General features: G+C 43.3%; 1 protein-coding gene across 3 annotated transcripts in view; it reads left to right on the top strand.

Moving 5' to 3' along the window:
• Positions 1–14,068, top strand: part of ACOX1 (acyl-CoA oxidase 1) — a 90,445-nt gene that overhangs the window by 27,339 nt on the left and 49,038 nt on the right. Inside the window, exon 1 of one of the 3 annotated variants that reach the window (XM_082272077.1) lies at positions 13,123–13,178. The exons of the other annotated variants lie outside the window; for them this stretch is intronic. Within the exon in view, the coding sequence (XP_082128203.1) occupies positions 13,136–13,178 (43 nt within the window). The 5' untranslated portion in view covers positions 13,123–13,135. Of the gene's footprint in view, positions 1–13,122; positions 13,179–14,068 lie in introns of those variants that run through there. 3 annotated transcript variants of the gene reach the window in all.

Here is a 14,068-nt window from a genome sequence, read left to right as displayed (position 1 = left end):
ACGCTGAGTAACACTGAAATTGAGCTAGTCACGGCTAGGCCGTTGGTTTCAGTTTGTCACAAGCTGTGACGCAGAACTGAAGGAATTCTCTGAGGTAATCTGAACCGTACTGCTGAACAACTTAAGGGGCCCTTCCTAGCACCCCTTTGTTCCTAGTCTTCAGAGTTCACTTCGAGGCACCCCCTTTACTGTAACACTCTTGAGTGATCCCCTGACTTTTCTTGAGTGGTCCCCTCTCTTAGGCAGACCCCTAGGCAGATCCTTTAGTACTCACAATACTGTTTTTCCTAAAGTCCTCTGCCCAACAGCTCCACTGGTCAGCACACTGGATCCTCTTCAGCCCAGCTCCACTCCTGGTCCCTAGTCCGCCTGGACCACTTTCCTTACTTTGCAGGAAGAGAGACAGCCGTCCACCTCCTCCTGGGACATTGCTTCCGCCAAAAGACCCCCTGCCTCATGCGCTCCCCACTTGTATCACCAATCCCATGAGGCACCTCTTCAGGTGCCAACCCACTGGGACAGTTACAAAAGCCTGTGCATCATTGGCCAGGTTTCCTCCACTATCCAACAGCCCCCCCCCCCCCCCATTGGTTACAGTGGACACTCCCTCAGATGAATACACACTGAGCACAGAGAGCAGGCCTAACTAAAGGTCAGGCTCCCCTGATAAGCAGCAGGAGCATTAGATGATTTTACCTAACACCTGTCTAGGAGGGTGCTACACTCTCAAAAGACTTGAGGCTGTAATTGGTGCCAAAGGTGATTCAACAAAGTATTGAGCTAAGGTTGTGAATACTTGGGATTTTTTTTTTTTTTTGTTTTAATATATTGTCAAAGATTTCAAACAAACCCTGTAATCACGTGAAAGAAGTTTTGTAGAATTTTTATAAAAATAATGAATTTTTATTCCATTTTGGAAAAAGGCTATAACTTAACAAAATGTGGAAAAAGTGAAGCGCTGTGAATACTTTCCAGATGCACTGTATACAGTCGGGTCCATAAATATTGGGACATCAACACAATTCTAATCTTTTTTGGCTCTATACACCACTGCAATGGATTTGAAATAGAACAAATAAGATGTGCTTTAATTGCAGACTTTCACCTTTAATTTTGAGGGTATTTACATCCAATCAGGTGAACGGTGTAGGAATTCCAACAGTTTGTATATGTGCCTCCCACTTTTTAAGGGACAAAAAATAATGGGACAATTGGCTGCTCAGCTGTTCCATGGCCAGGCGTGTGTTATTCCCTCATTATCCCATTTACAAGGAGCAGATAAAAGGTCCAGAGTTAATTTCAAGTGTGCTATTTGCATTTGGAATCTGTTGCTGTCAACTCTTAATATGAGATCCAAAGAGCTGTCACTATCAGTGAAGCAAGCCATCATTAGGCTGAAAAAACCCATCAGAGAGATAGCAAAAACATTTAGCTGCTTGTTTGCCCAGACAGCCAGGACTAGTTCTAGCCACCCGTGATGTCTTCTAAAGAACGGGGGAAGTCCGTAAAAGCCCTGAAAAAGAGCACTTCAAAGGGGTTGAGCTCCGCTCCGGCCGGCGCCATCTTACCTCACATGGACAGCACGACAGGCTCCAATTCTCTACACTTGGGGAAGTCTCCTTTTAATCCCCATGGCTGGTATGGGTGAGTCACCCCTCTCCTCTGCTCTTCTCTGGCAGGCATTGACCCAGAACAAGAAGCAATCACCAAACCGATCCTCGCAGCCATAGAGGGTTGCAAAACAGCCCTTATGCCGCGCATAGAGCAGCTGGCATCTGAGTGCACACTAATCAGGCATGACCTAGATACGTTTAGGGGGAGGCTCACGAAGGCGGAGGACCCTATAGGTCAAAGAAGCCAGGTGGTTTCCAGTCACTACTGACCAACCGAATAAACCTGTCTAACAGTATGCGTTAAAAACAGGGGTTTATTTGCGTACATTTGCAAATACATGCGTAAGCTGCAGGCCCCGGCAAGGCACCTAGATATCGGCTGACCCTAACTCTACTTTTAAAGAGTCTCCACAGTGGGAGCACATGTATTCTAATGGATAGATGGAGGAGAGGTGACTGGAGAGAGCCCACCCCTCTTTAAAGGCACAGGGTCACACTGAACACCCAGCACATTGCACAATGGCAGCAAAGTGTCAGTGCATTGCCTGACCGATATAAACGTCAATACAAAAAGTGGTCCCCTCCCTCACCTCTAACCGGTGGTCTTGACAGTAAGGAGCACTGGAAGGGCAAACGCAGGTCAAAGAAGCCAGGGGGTTTCCAGTAGGGATCGCTCGATTATCGGCACCACCAATGTATCGGGAGCCGATATGCACTTTCCCCGATTTATATCGGAATTGGCCCCTGAAGTTACCGATATTGCTGATATTTCGGGAAAGTGCTGTACCGGAGTGATGCCTGCAGCTAGGGGCATCACCCCGGTACCGGCGTCCATAGCCGACGGTTGGCTGTCTTGTAATGACAACCGATGCGGCTGAGAAGCCGCTTGGCTGTCATTACAAGGTGCGGGAAGGAACGTGTCGTCCCCCCCCCCCCCCCCCCCCGCCTTCCATCGGGAGACCTGGTCATCCTACCTGCCCAGCCACTGAAGACCTGATCAAAGCCGCATTCGGCTCTGATCGGGTCTCCATGTAAAAAACCCGGAAGTGATGCAATGACATCACTTCTGGGTACTCAGAGCCAAATTAAAAAAACTGACCGCATTCAAAACAGCCAAACTTGTTTTTTTAATGCTTTTCCGTGCCGAGGAGGGGTTTGGGGTCTTTTAGACCCCCAGATCCCTCCACAAGGAGTACCTGTGAAAAAAAAAAATATAAATAAATTTTTTTTGCATGTCCGAAAATATCGGCATTAAAAAAACGATATCAGTCGATCACTAGTTTCCAGTCACTACTTGCCAACCAGCCAGCGACCAACAGAGAGGACCCTATAGGTGCTGTGGAAGACATACAGGGCTCCCAATCTAATCAACTAGTTTAATTACAGTGGCAACCCTGGTAAATAAGGTGGAGGATGCAGAAAACCACCTGAGGCGTAACAACATCTGGGTTGTGGGCCTGCCGGAAGGAGCTAAGGGCCCTAAACCAGCGGTATTTGCAGAAGCCTTCTTTAAGAAACTGCTGGACATGCCTGACATGCCAGCTACGTACATCGTGGAAAGGGCGCACCGATTACCGACTGGAGTGCGTACCTCTGGTAGCGCCTCCATGTCCCTTTCTGGTTAGACTCCTCAACTTCAGGGATCAGGATATGATCCTAGCAGAAGCAAGGAAACCTCAGGAGCTTTCCTATAAAAACACGAAGATCATGGTCTTCCCTGATTTCTTTTGGCTGAAACACAGAGGACAAGATTATTCACAGAAGTGCGATGCTGCCTTAGAGAAAAGAACATCGGCTACAGTATGCTTTATCCAAGTAGGCTTCAGGTCCCGCATTGTGGGGTAGTAACACCCCGCCGGAGGTCAGTGACTGGTTGGATACCCTGTAAGTGAGTGCTGCCTCTGAGCTGACCACTTGTCCTTTCGGAGCACTCTCTACAGAAGTTCATTGATCTCCTGGCGGTGGGTGGTTTATATGTTTTTTTCCATTTTTCTGTGGACTTTCTGCTAAACCTGTTGCTCCTACCCCATCTATACATTCTGCAAGGGACAAAATGTAAAAGTGCCTGATTTTTATTGAGAGGACCATCGTTTGTCAATCTTTTGTGCATTGTGCCACTGGAGGATTAGACCCACAAACTTATATTGTCACATGCTGTGGTTACTATCACTTCATGCTCCTGCACTGGGATCGTGGCAAGCAAGTTACCTGGACTACCTGGTTACACAGCCTTTCTAGTTGAACTGTTTTAAACTCTTGCTGTCTTCGGCGTGGTTACGCCTCTACACTGAGATTCAGTTTAGAGATCAGGCTGCGTGTACAGTTTACCTCATGGCTAGTTTGTTACTACACAGCAGCGGGAAACTTTTTTTTTGATTTTTGGACAATACTATTCCTTGAGGGTCGAATTATCTTTTTTGTTACTGCTTATGTATTTACTTGCATTACAATGTCCGTTGCTAAAGTGCAGCTGATCTCCTGGAACATCAGGGGGTTGAATGATACATTTAAAAGAGCCAAAGTGTTCCAATATCTTAAACCTCTTAGGCCCCATGTGATATTCTTTCTGGAGATACACTTAGATGGAGGTAGGGTTTTGGCCCCTCCTCCACACCTGGGTGCAAAGAGCGCTACATGCCACATATTCAACATACAGTTAGGTCCATATATATTTGGACACAGGCACAATTTTCATACTTTTTGGTTCTGTATGCCACCAGAATAAAATTTAAATAAAACAATCAAAATGAATTTGAAGTGCAGACCTTTAGCTTAAATTCAAGGGGTTGAACATAAGTATCAAGTACAAATTTTTGGATCTGCAACCATTTTTTTACATAGTCCCCCCCCCCCCCTCATTTTCAGGGGCTCGAATGTAGTTGGACAAATTAATATAATCATTTAAAAAAATGTTCATTTTTAATATTTTGTTGAGAATGTTTTCCTGGCAATGACTGCCTATAGTCTGGAACCCATGGACATTACCAAATACTAGGTTTCTTCCTTTGTGATGCTTTGCCAGGCTCTAAATGCAGCGGTCTTCAGTTGTTCTTTGTTTGTGGGTCTTTCTGCCTATAGTTTTGCCTTCAGCAACTGAAATGTATGCTCAATTGGGTTGAGATCAGGTGATTGACTCGGCCATTGCAGAATATTCCACTTCTTTTAATTCAAAAGCTCATGGGTTGCTTTTGCAGTGCATTTTGGATCATTGTCCATATGTACTGTGAAGTGCCTTCCAATCAACTTTGCTGCATTTGGCTGAATCCAGGCTGACACTAAATCTCAAACACTGCAGAATTCATCCAGCTGCTTCTGTCTTCTGTCACATCAATAAACACCAATGACCCAGTGCCACTGGAAGGCATGCATGCCCATGCCATAACACTGCCTTCACCATGTTTTACAGATGACGTTGTGTGCTTTGGATCATGAGCTGTTCCAAGCCTTCTCCAAACTTTTATTTCTTCCTGTCATTCTGGTACAGATTAATCATCTGTCCAAAGAATGCTTTTCCAGAACTGGTTTAGCTTTTTTAGATGTTTTTTGGCAAAGTATAATACTTGCTTTTCTTTTCTTCAGGCTTATGAATGGTTTGCACCTTGTGGTGAACCCTCTGTATTTGCTCTTGTGAAGTCTTCTCTTGATTATAGATTTTGACAATGATACACCCACCTCCTGTAGAGTGTCCTTCACTTGTCTGAATGTTGTTGTGAGTGGATTTTTCTCTACCATAGAGAGGATCCTGCGACCATCCACCTCTGTTGTCTTCCATGGACATCCAGGCCTTTTTTTATGTTGCTGAGCTCACCAGCGCATTCTTCTTTACTCAGAATGTATCAAACTGTTGTTTTGGCCACTCCTAATGTTGCTGCTATCTCTGTATTTGTTTTGTTTTTGAAGCCTTTACAATGGTCTGTTTCACTTGCATGGACAGCTCCTTTGAACGCATGATGTAGGTTCACAACAGGTTCTCCAGACCTTTTACCTGCTTAATTGATGAAGAAGAAATAACGAAGGAGTAGCCCACACCTGGCCATGAAATCGCTTTTGATTCAATTGTCCAATAACTTTTGGTCCCTTGAAAAAGGGGAGATGGCTATTCTTTAAGCGCTAAGAGCCTGAACCTGAGAGCATGCACTTTACGCCCATATTCATTATATATCTATAGCTTGAATGTTTTGGTAAATATCTGGAAAAATCTAAAATTGTGCCTGTGTGCAAATATATACATACCGAACTGTATGCCTGGGGAGTCTATATATTTAGCAAAACAGTTCCATGTACTATACACCAAATCATTACCAATCCAGGGGGCTGCTTTATAATTCTGGTGGCTGATTTATTTACTTGTAAAATGGTATTGGTAAATATATACATTCCTCCACCATTTCAGGTACAGGTACTATATGAGGTGGTGAGTAGACTGGCTCCATTCATGCACCTCCCCCTTGTCCTAGCTGGGTACTTTTTTGCCATTCTGGATGCTATGCTTGACACTTCCAACCCTTCCTGCTCTGCATGGGCTGACTCGGTGTCCCTGACAGAGCTGTTGCGATGGAATCACCCGGAGGGAGTTAGCTCTCCAGACCCCATTGGTCCTCATCACGCAACGACTTGGCCTTCGCCAATTCCCCGATGCTTCAACTTGTTCCCTCTTCGGCACATTTGCCTAGGGCTATCTCTGATCATACACCTTTATCAGTTATTATGGGATTCCCCTTACAGACACGGGGAGGTGCATGGAGGTTGAGTCCTGGATGGTTTGAGGAGGAGAATGTGGTGTCTTAGGTGACTACTGCGTTTACCACGTATTGGGAAGACCAGATTTCCTCAGCGACCCCCCCCCCCCCTCAGGTGGTGTGAGATACGTTCAAAGTTTATATGAGAGGGAGATATATTTAGGCTATAAAGGCTACCAGGCAGGATCACTGCTCTACTGTGCGCTGGCTACAGGGGCGGGAGCGAAGCTTTGAGCTTACTCGTGCTTCGTTTCCCTCCCTTGCTACATACCCTTCACATCACGGAGTTAACTCAGACTTCTCAGATGGCAAGCTGATGGCTATGTTGGTGGCAGATCAGCGGGTGCAAACAAATATTCTGTGCATTCCTACCCCTACTGAGGAACTTTCTTCGGACCCGGAAATCATCTTTTGACTTTTTCTGACTTACTGTAAGAAACGATATGCCCCTATACCTTATTACTGTGTGGCTGAGTAAGAGAAATTTACTTTCAGATCTCCCTATTCCCACTCTCCTGACGAGTGAAGTTGGGCTACTAGGTAGGAACTTCACTATAGAAGAAATTGAGGCAGCTATGAGATATATTTTTCTCCATAGAAGTCCCCTGGTCCCAATGGTTTCCCAGCCGAGTGGTACAGAACGCATGCCGGGACCTTGGGACAAGACTTAAAGCCCTATATCAGTATTGTGTTTGATCAAGATGTGTTACCAGAATCCCTGTCAGAGGCTCATGTGATTCTACTCCCAAAACTGAGCAAGGATTTACTTAAGTAACAAATGCATAAATAAGTCCCACCAGGACCAAGAGAAGTAAAATATTACAATTTTTTTCAAAGAAAATCTATTTTAAAAAAGTGAGTTGAAACAAATCACTCCCAAAAACAGTAAAAATGACACAATACCAATATAGAATGTTGTGCTAGCGGTCTAAAACAAGGGGTATACAATTCTCATGTGTATGAGAGCATATGTGTATGAGAGCATACTAGTAAATGTTTACATAGACATCCCAACATATTTCGAAATCTTGGATAGCCAAACATTTTTTCTTCCATAAATACAATACAATAATATTAGTATCGTACAACATGTGTATGTAGAGCATATTCCAAAAACATTTATCCATATGTGTGTTATAGAAACTGGCCAACCATACTTACTTACAGCATTGGAGTGTGCCATTTGAGAATGTAGATCAACTGAAATTCAGAAAGTAGGCCCTTGCACTGGGGTCCGGCAGATATGTGAAATGGGGCAGGTTTGTTTTTGAGGTATTTTTATCCAAAGAGCCAACCAATATGGGAGCCCTCGTTTTTAAAGGTGACAGAACTTACATAGAGCAGCCTTAAGTCAGAGTAACATTACTACCAAGTAGCTGTTAAAAATTGGCATGTAGATCTTCTAGGATGAACCCCCAAATTGCTCATGAGGATCGCCCTATTAGAAAAGGGAGCCACTCTAAACACAATGGAAAGAAGGAGGATGGAAAAAAGTGTAAGGTATTGTATATGCCCATATTCATCAACATCTGAGTATAGCAGTATAGTGACAGTTTACCTTTTGGAAAGGGAGCCAATCAATCAGAGAATGTTAAAACCCGGTAGGAATCGGCTAGTGGGGAAGGTCTAAGGTAGCTCTTATATGTAGGTATGGGTAATACTCTCACCTGAGATAAATGATAGCCAGGTGATCTGGATAATTGACCATCCATAAGGGATGACAGGCATCTAAGGAGGATCCTGTGTTGTAGGGGCCTCCTTTGGTGATCCCCCGATCCCGTAGTGTCCGGCGACACACCGCGCATGCGCTGCACGGTGACGTCAGACATCACAGGACCGCCGACACATCGAGGAGAGCTAAGCCTCAGAGCGAAAGCAAGGTCTAGAATGGCGGGGGGAGTGGCGACATGAGCTAACACCATCTCTCCCGAGTCAAGGCAGAACTATCTCTATATATAAACAGGCCCTGCCGCATCAAGGTGCAGGGGGCCTTTGTGTGTCGTGGAGCAAGAATCAAGAGCAAAACAGTACAACAAGGCAGCAGGGCTTGAAAAGGGGAAAAGTCAGTGGCCGGAGGAACCACAAAACAGTACAAAACTGTATATGTAGATCAGAAACACCACTAAAGAACCAAAAAAAAACCTTTGTCGTACGATAATTTTCGTACGAATTTTCGTTCATTGGTTTTGATTTGCTGTAAGACAACGAGGAAAATCGGACGATCGTTCGCCGGATTTTCTTATAGTGTGCACCCCACTTAAGTCACTGACTCAGAACACGTATGCATATCAGAGGTTCAGACTTTAGTCATTAAATATGTTTTCTGGATCCGTGTTTAAAGATTTGGAATCTAGGGGATCAGTATGACAGTCGGGCATCTATTATTTTTAAAGAAAGTGGACAGCATTGACAGCCTTCATATTTCAGTAGGCCTTTGCTGAGCTCCATTTTAAAAATACTAGTAGCTTGACTGTGTGTTGTCTGACCCATAACAAGCATGAAGTAAATGGAAGCCAGTAAAAAGATGTAAATTAAGCAAAGTCCTGAACTCGACAGCCAAGTAACCAACATTTTATATATTTATTTACTGGTCTAGAAGATTAGTCACACAAACTTATAGTGAAAAGGCGGTGATCTCCTCCGCCTTCCTTCTGTCGTGTCACGTAGCCTGATTGTGGGATGATCACACTGACTGAACTCTGCACACACTGCCCTTCTGTGCTACATCTATTGTAGATATGTTGGGCTTCACCTGTGCCCTAGTATTTGGTCCCTGGCTGTGTTTACTGGTACCTACCTGCATGGTAGAACCTGGACCCTTTGCCCGAGAATGCATAGTACAAAGGGCTGCACATTTCCACCCAGTACAAAATGCGAAGATCAGCATGGTTTATGTTTACAGGAAAATTTGATTTACTACAAGTACAGCAGCTGGCCTGCATGGTGCTGGGAGAGAATACGGTGACTATCATTAAAATCTAAGGCAGGGATCCTCAAGCTACGGCCCTCCAGCTGTTGCGGAACTACACATCCCATGAGTCATTGTAAAACTGACATTCACAGCCATGACTAGGCATGATGGGAATTGTAGTTCCTGAACAACCGGAGGGCCATAGTTTGAAGACCCCTGATCTAAGGGAAAAGGCTTTCGCTGCCATGTTTGCAAACTGTATCATGCTCATAAAGCTCTTTGGATTAATAGTTGTCATGCAAACTATGATCAGGATTGCCTCACCTATAAAGGTCCCGTTCACACCAGAGTTGTGCTCAAAGCTCATAGCTTCAAAATTCTCTACAAAAAAAATCAAATTTAAAAAAATTGTAGACATTCATATATGCTGGAGCTTCATGCCAGGCACTCCAAAAGCTGCTTGAGCTACTTTTGAGGCAAATTGGCCCCATAGACCTCAAGGGCAACACTTGTAAACCTCAAATCAATAGTTTTTTTTTTTTGTTTTGCTTTTTCTAAGTGTATTTCAGGTGGCCATAGAATATGCAATTATCTTTCCTGCAACCACGAGTTGCAGGAAAGAAAATCACATCTGTGGAACTATTGTGTTCTCCCGTCATAGGGAGCCATCCCTGCCGGGAGCACACAGTGATTATTGCTAGCGGCTATAGCCACTGGTAATATTTGCATGCTAGAAACTTGACCTGCTGGTTGTTCCCAAGTCGATTGATGGATGGAGCCTACCCATAGATGGATCGAATAGCAGCTTCAAACCATCTATGGCCGGCTTTAGCCTGCAAAAACTCTCCTCCCCTGAATGTAATAAATAAAATAAAAAAAAAGTAAGATATGCGATTCCCTGAAACACACATTGTTCCACTCCCTGTCTGAGCTCCCCTACGGCTGCCCCCACGGTAAAAAAACACTCCTGGCGTGAATTGTCAAATGGGATGTCATAGGGAAGTAGTATACTGCATATGTCATCGCTGTATCCCTTCAACATGAAGCAAAGTCCACCTTTTTAAGAATGCAGGTAGTAAAAAAAAAAAAAAACTCTTCACACGATCAAATCAAAATCTATATGGTAAACCATCACAAAAAGGACATTTTGATGTATTCCTGTTCTTCCAATGTGACCCCAAATTAGGAAATGAAGTGCATAAGTAAGAGGGTCCAGAATGCAATTAAAACTCCTCCATGTTTAGGGGTTCCCACCACCATCATTGCTAAGCCCCAGGAAGTCCTCTTTGAAAATAGATGCGTTATCTGCTGGAGTGAGAATGCAGAATTTCCCAGAGCTTTATTATTTAGGTACAGTATATGAATTTATAGTTGTTTTAAGGTATTGTCACTTTGTCATTTTTATTGCAGATATGTAGATATATTGTAGATGTAATGTTCTTGTTGTCTTCAGCATCATTCTTCTTCAATTTTTTTTTTCTTTTTTAATCTGTGTCTTTCCTTTAGCACGTGTGTGAGTTTCAAAATGGATCCCCTGACCTTAAAATCTCAAACATGTTCATCAATATAATAAATATGGAAACAAAAAATTACTGCGCTAACTGATAAGTGAAGAAGCAGCTGACACCAATCACTAGACAATAAAACAATACAAAGCATAAAACAAATGTGCAACGCTAATAATGAAAAATATGTGTGAATAATATATTAGAGTCCAGCAAGCATGAAAAGTCCAATGAGAACATTTCATGTAAATAATGGTGATGGAAAAAATTCCAAACGAAAATATTGTGAACTAGTTGTGCAGCAAATCCCAACACCAGTGAAGATAAAGTGGATTGCGCTCACCAGATGGATGGGACCCAGATACCATATAGTATAGGGGTCAAACAGGCTTGAGAGAGTAATGGAGTGTCCCAGCAGGATTCACCGACCTCGATGGATAACGCGTAGATCCGTGACAAGTATGACCAGTAAAAGTCTCCACTCCCACACGATGGATGGTAAATCAAAAAGAAGGGGGACAGACATAGCGTACTATTGCTAAAAACAATTTATTTTAAAAAGTTGCCGATACACTTACAAACATCCGTGAATGAAAAGCATGTCAAGTATATACAGCTGGGCTGTCTATGGTCCTCTTAACGCGTTTCAGCATACATGTCTTTTTCAAAAGATCTTTTGAAAAAGGCATGTATGCTGAAACGCGTTAAGAGGACCATAGTCAGCCCAGCTGTATATACTTGACATGCTTTTGAAAGATCTTTTGAAAAAGGCATGTATGCTGAAACGCGTTAAGAGGACCATAGTCAGCCCAGCTGTATATACTTGACATGCTTTTCATTCACAGATGTTTGTAAGTGTATCAGCAACTTTTTTTAATAAATTGTTTGTAGCAATATTACGCTATGTCTGTCCCCCTTCTTTTTGATTTACCATCCATCGTGTGGGAGTGGAGACTTTGACTGGTCATACTTGTCACGGATCTACACGCTATCCATCGAGGTCGGTGAATCCTGCTGGGACACTCCATTACTCTCTCAAGCCTGTTTGACCCCTATACTATATGGTATCTGGGTCCCATCCATCTGGTGAGCGCAATCCACTTTATCTTCACTGGTGTTGAGATTTGCTGCACAACTAGTTCACAATATTTTCGTTTGGAATTTTTTCCATCACCATTATTTACATTTACTGCTTGCCGACCGCCGCAAGTAGATTTACTGCGGCGGTCAGCCCCTACCAGGCAGAGTGACGTTAATTAACGTCACTAGCCTGGGAGGGTCTGGGGAGCGAGCGCGCGCCCGCGGAGGCGCGCTCCCACTCCCGCGCGGTCACGCACCCCCCCGCGCGTGTGACCAGCGGACCCGATGTCCGCCGGCCACTCGGCGATCGTCGGGGGAAGAGGGAGAATGTCAGGCAGCTTGTGTAAACAAGCTGCCTGTCATTCTCCTCGCTGTAAAGACACTGATTACACGGATCTAGTATGTAGATCCGTTGATCAGTGTCCTTACAGCTAGAGCCACAGCCAATCACAGTTAGAATCACGCCCCTAGGGACACACACAGCCCCTCCCTCCCAAATAAAGTTAACCCCTTCACTGCCAGTGTATTTTTACAGTAACAGTGCATATGTATAGCACTGATTACTGTAGAAATGTCACTGGTAACCCCAAAAGTGTCAAAAATGTCAGTCAAGGGTCCGATCTGTCCGCCGCAATGTCGCAGTACCGCAAAAAAAATCGCAGATCGCCGCCATTACGCGTTAAAAAAAAAAACAACAAAAATGACAAAAATCTTTCCCTTTGTTAGTAAACGCGATAACTTTTGCGCAAACCAATCAAAATACGCTTTTTGCGATTTTTTTTTTTACCAAACATAGGTAGGATAAAACAAATTGGCCAAAAATGTTAAAAAATTTTGATTTTTACATTTTTTTTTGGGGGAATTTCATATAAAAAAATATGAAAAATATTGCTATTTTTGCAAAATTGTCGCTCTTTTTTTGTTTATAGCGCGTGATCAAAAAATCGCACAGGTGATCAAATACCACCAAAAGAAAGCTCTGTTTGTGGGAAAAAAAGGACGTCAAATTCGTTTAGGTACAGTGTCGCACGACCGCGCAATTGTCCGTTAAAGTCGCGCAGTGCCGAATCGCAAAATACCCCCTGGTCTTTTAGCAGGAAAATCCTCCGGGGCTTAAGTGGTTAAATTTTCTCATTGGACTTTTCATGCTTTTTGGACTCTTATAATTTCACACATATTTTTCATTATTAGCGCTGCACATTTGTTTTATGCTATGTTCATCAATATGCTATCAAAGCTGTGCAAATATTCTCATCGTAAAAAAAAAAGTTGCCTCTTGCCCATAGTATGCAAGCCATTGGCACTTATGCCCAAGCCCAGCTTGGCCATGGTGGTTGTTGGGAGCATTAGTTACATTTACATTATATTGTGTTTTGTTGTAGCCCTGATAAAGGGAGAGTTTCTTTGACCCCCGAAAACATATTGGCTGTTTTAAGTACAAGAAAAAGAAATTTGATTTTATCCGTTGGTCTTGTTCCTTCCATTTGTGCATGTTATTTTCTGTTCACCTGCTGGGATACGCACTGGAAGGTAGCCTTATCTGTTGTAAGCAGCCTATCCTGAGCCAGCAAGCTCTTCAAATGTATTTGCCTTCTCACTACTTTGCATGAACTCACATCAAAGTCCCAATGCTTTTTTTGGTGTTAAGGAAAATGGCAGTGATGGTTATCATGGCAGTACCAAGGGGGCCTTCAGCTCTGTTAACTGTATGCCTTGTATAGAGTACAGTAAAACACATGAGCCTTTGTGATTTATGAAGGGGCTGTGTACGCAAAACTAGTATGTAAGTTTTTGTTAGATAATGGGGACTTCTAGCCCAGTTGTAGCGTTATTCAGCTGTTCAAAATACAATCATTGTGCAGAAAAATAGTAATGTTTTCAATATATCACTGTTGGTTTATTTGGCAAAAAAACACACAAGTGCAGTTTTGACAGAAAAATGCTTGATGCTCCTGAACACGGCAGTTGGGCGCATCAAGCATTTTAAAGTATGCATTTTTCTTGTTTTGTTGGAAAAATGCTTATAAATGCAAGCGCGCCTATACACACATGTGTAATATACTCCGTAGGAGTCTTTTCTGGGATTTTTACTACTGCCTAGTGGGCAAGGACCCAATTGACAGGAGCTGTGGAGAGTAAAAACTTTTTGTGGGAATTGGGTAATGCAGTAGATTTTTGTCTTTTGTCTCCATAGTTCTTAGCATTTGATCTATCTGTGTC

The sequence above is a fragment of the Pelophylax lessonae genome (assembly GCF_965119305.1).
Source record: "Pelophylax lessonae genome assembly, chromosome: 11".
Classification (NCBI taxonomy): Eukaryota; Metazoa; Chordata; class Amphibia; order Anura; family Ranidae; genus Pelophylax; species Pelophylax lessonae.
The sequence above is the reverse complement of the archived record's forward strand: the minus strand, read 5'-3'. Positions and strand labels throughout refer to the sequence as shown.